Genomic DNA, 10,518 nt, shown 5'->3' with positions numbered 1-10,518 from the left:
CACCTCGCTTTTCAGAACGATGAGCTTTGTAAAAATCAACGCATTGCAGAAAGGCGGGACATAGAGGAGCAACAATAATGTACAGTAAATAAATCTGTCAGAAAAAAGAAATATGCTAAAGTTTCACCTTTAGGGGTACAACAGCCTGGCAGCCTTTTACAAATATTAACCATGGTTTTATTTCAGTAACCAGTTTACCACAGTTTGTAGTAAAACTGCAGTAACCACAAATTTACCATGGTAATAATAATAATAATACATTTTAGTACTTATGTAACACCATGTTTGTTTTTCATGAGGTACCCTCAAAGGTGCACCTTGTAACTTATCTACCCTTAAAGCAAGCATATTTGTATGGTACTAATATGCTCCCTTTTAGGGGTATAGTTGCACTTTTGAGGTTACTGCCCCAGTAAAGAGCTAAATACAATTAAGAGTATATTTTATTTCTGACAGTGTAAACAAAAAAAATGCCTATGAAATGTTAAAAAAATATGGCTTTAGAATCTAATATTAAGTGAGTATAATTACTGATTATATTCTTTTAATAATTTAAAAGATCAGTTTAGTTTAAAGGTATCGGTATCAACGAAACGGAGCTTGAAAATATCGGTATCGGATCAAAAATAAAATAAGAGGTATCGCCCATCCCCATCAAACTCCCTTTCAAGGATTTCTTATGGTCTTGGTTTACGCATCACACACACACACACTACACCAACACGTTCTTTACAGGTTTCGTAATAATGTTTTATTCATTGTGAAATATTCGTTAGTTCTTTGGTTTAAATGGTTGTGCAAAATAATCTTCAGTTGTAATTTTTTTTTTTTTGCTGATAAAATACATTTCTTTGAAAAAAATGTATGTCTCTACTTACGGAACAAACTAAGAAAAGCGCTCTCTAGTAGATAAAGTGGGTGGCTCTCAAAAGAGCCTTTATATTAACAGACTAGAATCTGCTTATTTGGTTTTGGCGGGTTTCTCGGTCTTCTTGGGCAGCAGCACGGCCTGGATGTTGGGCAGCACGCCGCCCTGAGCGATGGTCACTCCGCCCAGGAGTTTGTTCAGCTCCTCGTCGTTGCGCACCGCCAGCTGCAGGTGACGGGGGATGATACGGCTCTTCTTGTTGTCCCGAGCGGCGTTTCCAGCCAGCTCCAGAATCTCAGCCGTCAGATACTCGAGCACAGCGGCCAGATACACCGGAGCACCGGCACCGACGCGCTCGCCGTAGTTACCTTTGCGGAGAAGCCTGTGAACACGACCGACGTTTGTTTTTCATGAGGTACCCTCAAAGGTGCACCTTGTAACTTATCTACCCTTAAAGCAAGCATATTTGTATGGTACTAATATGCTCCCTTTTAGGGGTATAGTTGCACCTTTGAGGTTACTGCCCCAGTAAAGGGCTAAAATACAATTATAGTATATTTTATTTCTGACAGTGTAAACAAAAAAAGGCCTATGAAATGTTAAAAAACATGGCTAATATTAAGTGAATATAATTACTGATTATATTCTTTTAATAATTTAAAAGATCAGTTTAGTTTAAAGGTATCGGTATCAACGAAACGGAGCTTGAAAATATCGGTATCGGATCAAAAATAAAATAAGAGGTATCGCCCATCCCCATCAAACTCCCTTTCAAGGATTTCTTATGGTCTTGGTTTACGCATCACACACACACACACTACACCAACACGTTCTTTACAGGTTTCGTAATAATGTTTTATTCATTGTGAAATATTCGTTAGTTCTTTGGTTTAAATGGTTGTGCAAAATAATCTTCAGTTGTAATTTTTTTTTTTTTGCTGATAAAATACATTTCTTTGAAAAAAATGTATGTCTCTACTTACGGAACAAACTAAGAAAAGCGCTCTCTAGTAGATAAAGTGGGTGGCTCTCAAAAGAGCCTTTATATTAACAGACTAGAATCTGCTTATTTGGTTTTGGCGGGTTTCTCGGTCTTCTTGGGCAGCAGCACGGCCTGGATGTTGGGCAGCACGCCGCCCTGAGCGATGGTCACTCCGCCCAGGAGTTTGTTCAGCTCCTCGTCGTTGCGCACCGCCAGCTGCAGGTGACGGGGGATGATACGGCTCTTCTTGTTGTCCCGAGCGGCGTTTCCAGCCAGCTCCAGGATCTCAGCCGTCAGATACTCGAGCACAGCGGCCAGATACACCGGAGCACCGGCACCGACGCGCTCGCCGTAGTTACCTTTGCGGAGAAGCCTGTGAACACGACCGACAGGGAACTGCAGCCCTGCTCTAGAGGAGCGAGTCTTAGCCTTCGCTCTGGTCTTACCGCCGGTTTTACCTCTGCCACTCATTGTTGGTTAGAAAAAACCTACGTTAGCAATACACAAATTATAAATCCGTGAGCGCAGCTATACTGTTTATAAACGAGCGTGCCAGTCGCCCATTGGTTTAGAGCCTTGTAAGATTGTAAACCAATCACTGAACTTCCCTCCAACACCCACCGCCAAAGCCACGCCCCCACAGCTCGAATCCTGATCGTGCTGCTCTTTACTAAACACATGACAGAAAACATTACAGAAATTGTGGTGGGGGTTGAATGAGTTTGAAATAATAATGAAAAAAAAAGTAAATACAAAAAAGCGTTAGTAAATATTGTTTTTAACCTAATTAAATTTAGATCGATGATCCATTAAAGCCATTAAACGTATTAACAAACGTTTATAACTTTGAATAACTTTCTAAATTCAGCCAGCATGTATAACATTGTGTCGAGGTAAACTCAGATGCAGTCTTACAGTAATTTACTTCCACAATAGTCAAACTGCGGTCTTTCTTTAGAGTTAGTGGGTGGCTCTGAAAAGAGCCGTTGGGGAGTAAAACATATTTATTTCTTCTTGGGGGCTGCCTTTTTGGGTTTTGCTGCCTTGGGTTTGGCAGTCTTGGCTTTTTTGGGGCTCTTGGCTGCTTTCTTGGGCGCTGCTGGCTTCTTTGTCTTCTTGGGGCTCTTCGTCGTCTTCTTAGCGGCTGCAGCGGCGGGTTTCTTGGCCTTTTTGGGTGATTTCTTAGCGGCGGGCCTCTTTGCCGCTGCGCTCTTTGGCTTCTTGGCAGCAGCGGGTTTCTTGGCCGCGGGCTTCTTAGCTTTAGGAGCCGCCTTCTTCGCCGGCTTCTTCTTGGTCTCAGTTTGGTTCTTGCTGAGCTTGAAGGAGCCGGAGGCGCCGGTCCCTTTGACCTGCAGCAGGGTGCCTTTAGTCACCAGGCTCTTGATGGCAAGCTTGACGCGGGAGTTGTTCTTCTCCACGTCGTAGCCGCCGGCGGCGAGAGCTTTCTTCAGGGCTGCGAGGGACACGCCGCTCCGCTCCTTGGACGCGGACACGGCTTTGACGATCAGCTCACCGACGCCTGGACCTGCTTTCTTGGCTTTGGCGGCGGACTTCTTCTTGGGCGCTTTGGCCGGCGGCGCGGCAGCAGCCGGGGCTGGAGCGGTTTCTGCCATTTTCCCGAGCGGATCTACAGTCTTTCCAAACGCTGAGTTCAAGGATGAGTGTCGCTCGAGCAGCGCTGCGCTCTTAAACAACACATGAGAACCTTATAGACTCAACCCGCGCCGCTCCGTGTCTGCGCGCCTCTGCGAGCTCCTCGCGTGTGTTTCTTTCTCCTACATTGAAGGGCAAAACTCGAGGGTAAAACAGTTTGACGCAGTAAACACCTTTCATTATGGTTCTACACATTCATACACCATTGTAATAGACTAGAGAGAATTATTGATGAAATAATCAACTCACAACAGGTTTTCCAATAAACTTTAAATCAGAAAAAAAAAATAAAAAAAAAATATAAGAAAAACTACAGTAGGTATACAGTAAAATGTAAACTGTCTTCCTCACTGCACTTCTATGTATTTATCAACCCTGTCTTGTGGATTTGGCCACAAGTTCTCATTCACATCATAATGGATGTTTTCATTAGCTAAACATCTTGGGAAAAAAATCTTCTGGCATGGCAAAAACAGGCCTGACATGGTCTCCTCTTGTGATGTCATTGCACACATCATCTATTGCCTGGAGAAAAGTGACTTGTTTGTGAGGGTTTCTATTGTGAACCTTCCACCTCCATGTGCAGAAACTATCCTCAGTCGGGTTACAGTAAGGAAAGGGGAGTATGAGGGTAAATACAAGGTGATAAACTGTGGATGGGCCTGAAACCATGATTGCTCTCAGTGCCGTCGCTAGGAGTTCTGGGCCCATTGCACTGATTTTGCTATGGGGTCCGGTCCCCTCAAAATCACATTCAGTGGGGGGTGGTCGGGCCCCCCAGTGTACATCGTTCTGGGACCCTCTCAACTTCTGGACTCTCAACCTATCCTCTATGTCATGGCCACGTTAAAGCCTGCCATCCAAAAATATGAATGGTTTTCATCAAATTCCAGATCTATCACCCTCAAAAAAAACAAATACTCATAAGAAGGATGTTATGAGTATTTACACTCATAACATACTGTATAACACATAACCCCCCCCCAACAACAGGCATCTTGGAACTGATCATACCTGAACATTCTCAGTCCTCAGTTGCTTTACTTTATAATTTAAACATTAATATTGTTAATCATTTTCCATAAAAACTATGCTTCAAGAGTAATGCAACAGTCATGTAGCAGTTTGAGCAGTTGTATCAATTGATAGTTAGATCATTGTAAAGATATGAATAGACACTCAATTCAGATGTAATGCGTGAGTTGCATTTTGAAATAGTAATACTTTGATGTTAAATTGTCATTTTAAACCGGTGATTTTAGTTCAGTGAACAAAAGATCTTTGGTTCATGTGTATTGTATCCAAGCATTTGGAAAAAGGGTTGTGTTTTGAAAAATTTGCATTTCATCGGTTTTGAATTATGTTTATAGAGTTTTAGCCTGTTAAAGTGCAAACATGATTGTAAAAAACTGTAATAATAATAATAATAATAATAAATCAGTCATCTGAACTCTTAATTTTGTGCGTGTGAATGTGTGGATTCATTTTAGATGAAGGAGTCATCAGTAGGCTACTTAATGGAATGTAAAAGAAAAGTGACAAAACATAAAGCACTTTGCCTTTTGCCCCCTACCTCTCATTCTCCCTTGTCAGAAAGTCAGAAAGAGCTTTATTAGCATGCATGTTTACACACACAAGGAATTTGACTTGGCGACAGGAGCTTCCAGTGCAGAAGAAAGTACAGACATACTGCAAACATACATGATAGTGCTGACAAACAAGGAATAATAACACTAATAAAAAAATAAAAAAAATGCACTAGCTTATATACAGAAGTAGAAATATAGAGAAAGAAAAAATGTCATGAAGGCACTGTGTGTTTTTTCAGAAAGGCGGGGCATAGAGGAGAAACAATAATGTACATTAAGGGTGAAAATAATGTGTTTTTTTTACTTTAAACCGCCTCGGCTTTCACCGTAGACGAAGAGGAGTCCAGCCCGGGGTCGTCACATGTGGTTGCTGCAAGACCGCTGGCCGCTCCTTCGTCAAATCCGCCGGCCCGTGCCATTCTCAAGCCCGCCGGCCGCCGCTCACTCAAGCCCACCGTGTGTGACGCTGTGTGTTTCATTGTGAAAGCGAAACTACTTTGTTTGGTCTTCCAAAAGAGGACACGACTAGAAATCAGTGGTTAAGTTGTATTTACAACACTGTTCCAGAACAGTTCAACCCAAATATTCAGTTGTGTGCAACGCATTTACGGAGGACTGTTTCCTGAACCTGCAGAGTATCCTACAATGCTGTGCACAAAGGCTGTTTCTATAAAGGTCCAACTTTGCAAGGACAGTCTGGCGCTTCTGAGTCACAGCCTGTAAGTACGCTTTTTTATATTTAAAGAATTTGCCACTGACGATTCAAACGTGAGTTTTGAGCAGAGTAGCGCTTGTGTGTCGTTTCTCCGATCATAAATGCAGACATGGTTTTATGTTTACGCGGCGCGATACGCAACGCAATGCGTAAAAAGACATTTATATAATAAATTATATCATTATAATCAGTAATTATGTCCCCACTGGATGCAACAAATGCCTCGTTTGTAATGGGTTTTATTGGTGTTGTCTCATAGCTCAACACAGCATCACAGTATGGTAAGGGGCGTAACATTTCTGTCACATGCTTGAGGTATTCAGCCAATCATAATGCATGTGGAAAAATGCAGTTTTACAAATGCTAGAAATGTGGCTTTCAAAGGAAAGATTGCTATCGAATAGCATACCTAGGTTCCTAATTGATGACGAAGAATTTACAGAGCAGCCATCAAGTGTTAGACAGTGTTCTAGGTTATTACTTGCAGAAGTTTTAGGTCCTATAATTAACACCTCTGTTTTGTTTTGTTTTTCAGAATTTAGCAGTAAGAAATTACTCGTCATCCAGTTTTTTACATTGACTATGCATTCCATTAGTTTTTCAAATTGGTATGTTTCGCCAGGCTGTGAAGAAATACAGAGCTGAGTATCATCAGCATAACAGTGAAAGCTAACACCATATTTCCTGATGATATCTCCCAAGGGTAACATGTAAAAGTGACGGCCCTAGTACTGAGCCTTGAGGTGCTCCATACTGCACTTGTGATCGATATGAAACCTCTTCATTCACTGCTACGAATTGAAATGTGGAAAAAAGCTGCTGTGCATTGAAATAAACACTGAAAGCTATTTAATGTGTAAAATGTTTGTAAAGTCATGTAGCCTACACCTATGAACCTTTTATGCTAAAGCTTTATTTTGATTGAATTGTGTTTCTATACTTAATTTTTAGCTGCTGCCACGCCTTTTTTTGGGTGGAATACCATGAAAATGAGTATTAGTTCAATAATTTACAGTTTTCACCTCTGATATTTAACTTTGATTAAGAATTAAACGTACTCGTTGACTGGAAGTGTGCAGACATCTTTTTGTTGGGTGCTGTTGCCATGGTGAATCATAATTTCGGAGCTCCATTGATCATGGCTTTCCATAGTCGTGGTGCACGCACTAAACTCAGTCAACCTACTCAGAGTGAATTGAACTAACTCAATTGAGCTATTCTGAAACCGAAAACGTCTCGGGTTACGCATGTAACCAAGGTTCCCCGAGAGGGAACGAGACACTGCGCCCCCTAGGGGGCACAATGGGGAATGCAGCCTGCATGACCGCCCATCCAAGTTAAGAGCACAGCTATCCTCAGATAGCTATGCTATGTGAGCAGAACTAGCCTGGATACACAAGACCACTGAAGAGGCTAACTAGAAAGCCTCTAGAGGAGCTAGAGATCTCTACATAAATCGCAGGTAAAGAGAGTGGCGGCTGAGCTAGAACACAGCTATCCTCAGATAGCTATGTCCCTAAGGTCTTATGAAGGCTTGTGGACCAGAATAACATAGCCGAGATAGCACTGTCTAGGCAAGGGCTCAAGGAGACTGATACTTAAGGACCCTAAGAAGGGAGCAGTCACTGAGCTGGCACATACAGGTGCATCTCAATAAAACATTCTAATTTATTAAGATGCACATATAGATATCCGCAGATAGCTATGTACCTAGGAAGGGCTACCAGAAGGGGGACCGACTGAAAACTACTCAGACCACAAAGAGTGAACTGTCTACTTACGACCCAAAGAGGGGAGACAACACTGTCTAGGTTAGGGCTTAAAAAAACGCGACTTAAAGCCCTAAGCAGGGGAGCAGTCACTGAGCTAGCACATAGATATCCTCAGATAATTATGTACCCAGGAAGAGCTACTAGACTGAAACTACCCAGAGTGGGCTGTCTGCTTACAACCCAAAGAGGGGAGACAGCACTGTCTAGGTTAAAAGACCGCTACTTAAAACCCTAAAAAGGGGCGCAATCACGGAGCTAACACATAGCTATCCACAGAGAGCTAGGCTCTAGAAAAGGAGACCGCTCCATAAGAGGGCTTACCGCAGTAGAACACCGCTAGCCTCAGATAGCTGTATTCAGGTAAGCCCGTCCCGCAATACAGATGGCTGGAATATAACCACCCTCAGATGGCTATATAAGGAGGTCCCCAATCCACGCCAGAGCCTAGATAGCCTTCCTACAGAGCTGCTCAGACCACAGAGAGTGGGCTATCTACTTACTACCCTAGCAAGCGAGATAGCACTGTCTAGGCAAGGGCTCAAAGAGATCGCTACTTAAACCCCTAAGCAGGGGAGCAATCACTGAGCTAACACATAGCTATCCTCAGATAGCTAGGCTCTAGGAAAAGGGACCACTCCATGAGCTGGCTCACCACAATTGCAGTAGAACACAGCTTGCCACAGATAGCTGTATTCAAGTAAGCTAGTCCTGCCAAACCAATGGCTGGAATATAACCACTGAGATAGCTATGTACCAAGGAAGGGCTACCGGAAGGGGGACCGACTGAAACTACCCAGAACACAAAGAGTGGGCTGTCTAATTACAACCCACGGAGGGGAGACAGCACTGTCTAGGTAAGGGCTCAAGAGACCGCTACTTAAAACCCTAAGCAGGGGAGCAATCACTGAACTAGCACATAGCTATCCTCAGATAGCTAGGCTATAGGAAAAGGGAACTACTCCAAGAGAGGGCTCACCGCAACTGCAGTAGAACACAGCTAGCCTCAGATAGCTGTATTCAAGTAAGCCCATCCTGCCATGACAATGGCTAGAATATAACCACCCTCAGATGGCTATACTAAGGAGGTCCCCTATCCGTTTCAGGCACCGTGTTATTGACCAGGAGCTCACAAGAGGGAGATTCGGGCCATCAGCAAATGATTCGCTAAGAGCGAACACATAAACATCAATAGTCCAAGATCAAAGCCTGATGTAAGCTGTGGCCATAACACAAAAGGGCTGGACACAGCTAGCCTCGAATAGCAGTTCACTCAGATAAGGCAGAAGATTGCCCAGACCACGGAAGTGGGCCATCTACTTAAAACCCCGAAGGGGAGACAGCACAGTCCATGAAAGGGGCTCACGGAGACCACTATTTAAAACCCCTAAAAAAGGGAACAGTCTCCGAGCTGGAACACAGCCTCGAATAGCAGATTCCTAGACAAAGACTTCAGCACTTAATCGAGATAACTTGTGCCAAGGGGAACCCAACCTAGTTATAGAAGCCAGGCTAGAACATAGCTGCCCTCAGACCGCCATATTCCAGAGCAAAGAAAGCTTGGGCCGGAGCATAACCACCCGCAGACAGCTACACTCCGGCTTAACACAGGAAGAGACATTCCCCATAACCACTCTAGGTACTGAAAACCCTGGGAGAGAAAACTTGCAACCCTCTCTCCACAGAGCATTTAAATATATTCACGCCCAGCGAGGCTCTCCATACACAAAAACATGCACATTAGAGAGGCACGGCCGAGCTGAATATAGCTCCACCCACGATCTCGCAGGATCAGGGCTGAAACGACTCCGTGCTAACACTTTATCGTCATAACCCAAAGTATCTGTGACATCCGATAACCCGTTTAGAGAGGGTGTGCAGATCCCGCAGATCAAACCGATGACCGGCGAGGTGAGAAAAACTGTGCCGCGGCAACGACGGAACAGCGCCGCGAGACACAAACGCTTTGTTCTGCATTCCTTGCAGAGCCTAGACACCGTGACTCATCACGATGAGGCGCGTAACTCTGAACGCGTGTTCTCTTCACCGAGACAACGCGAAAGCAGAAAATGCCCCCGAGTGTTAGAATCCAAACAAGGAGGCACACAATCCTTAAGGCGCTGCTCGACTTGAGCGCTATCCGCAGGATCAGATAACCCAAAAAGGACATCTTAATCTTTGCCGTGCCTTGGCAACAGCGGGATCCGAACCGCGAGATGCAAACGCTTGTCACTCATCTCTCCAGAAGAGGGACAAACGCGAATGGAGCTTCTCATTGGAAAACACTCACAATGAGTGCGTTCAGAGCCCTCGAGCACTGAACGAGCAAGCACCTGACCAAGACACAAGACAGATATAGATCGTGCATGTCCTCAAGTGCCATAAACCTCTGGAACGGAGGCACACACGTTCCACACCGCTCACCTGCCTTGGTCTCTCACACGCACTTCAAACAGACGGCTCCTGAAGACAGCAAAGTGGATGACGTACTAAGCAGGTGCCCTTTTATACTTCCGGGCACCCTGCCTATGATGTCATGGGCCACGTGGGCCAATAGATTGGCATTGTTTCACACATACTTCAGGCTGCAGGCTGCATTCCCCATTGTGCCCCCTAGGGGGTGCAGAGTTGATTTAGGGAACTTCCCACAGTTCAAGTTTTACCAGTAAGTTGGTTGAACCTCCTTATTGAAATGGGCCCCTGGGGTGTATTCCAAAAAGCAGGTTTAACTTACCATCTGCTAAACCCTGAACTCTTCGTTGATTAACCCAAACCTTGCTTACTCGAGGTATGCTGGTTCCAAAAACGCGTCTGGAAGTAAGTTCATTCAACACAGAGTATGTTCCTGGTTAACACTCAAGACCTGTTTAACACACAAGACATTTTCAACAGAGCGACGAATTGACGAGTCACTATAGAAACGGACGCTAGGTAAAAGTGTG

The 10,518-nt window shown here is 44.2% G+C and overlaps 3 protein-coding genes across 3 annotated transcripts; all 3 read right to left on the bottom strand.

Moving 5' to 3' along the window:
• Positions 1-840: 840 nt before the first annotated feature.
• LOC107667667 (histone H2A-like) lies at positions 841-1,270 on the bottom strand (the record flags this gene model as incomplete). Its single annotated transcript, XM_016459394.1, has 1 exon — positions 841-1,270. A coding segment is annotated over one exon (309 nt), but the record flags the coding sequence as incomplete, so codon positions are not given.
• Positions 1,271-1,900: 630 nt separating this feature from the next.
• On the bottom strand, positions 1,901-2,404 carry LOC107667675 (histone H2A-like). The gene has a single exon (XM_016459402.1). It carries the CDS (start codon positions 2,319-2,321, stop codon positions 1,935-1,937), a length of 387 nt encoding a protein of 128 aa, XP_016314888.1. The 5' UTR covers positions 2,322-2,404; the 3' UTR covers positions 1,901-1,934.
• Positions 2,405-2,854: 450 nt separating this feature from the next.
• LOC107667674 (histone H1-like) lies at positions 2,855-3,671 on the bottom strand. Its single transcript, XM_016459401.1, has one exon. The coding sequence runs from the start codon at positions 3,461-3,463 to the stop codon at positions 2,855-2,857; it is 609 nt and encodes a 202-aa protein (XP_016314887.1). The 5' UTR covers positions 3,464-3,671.
• Positions 3,672-10,518: the final 6,847 nt, after the last annotated feature.

This window comes from Sinocyclocheilus anshuiensis, unplaced genomic scaffold (assembly GCF_001515605.1).
Source record: "Sinocyclocheilus anshuiensis isolate Anshui unplaced genomic scaffold, SAMN03320099.WGS_v1.1 scaffold1827, whole genome shotgun sequence".
Lineage (NCBI taxonomy): Eukaryota > Metazoa > Chordata > Actinopteri > Cypriniformes > Cyprinidae > Sinocyclocheilus > Sinocyclocheilus anshuiensis.
Note: the sequence above shows the minus strand (reverse complement) of the source record. Positions and strands in the feature narration are given on the sequence as shown.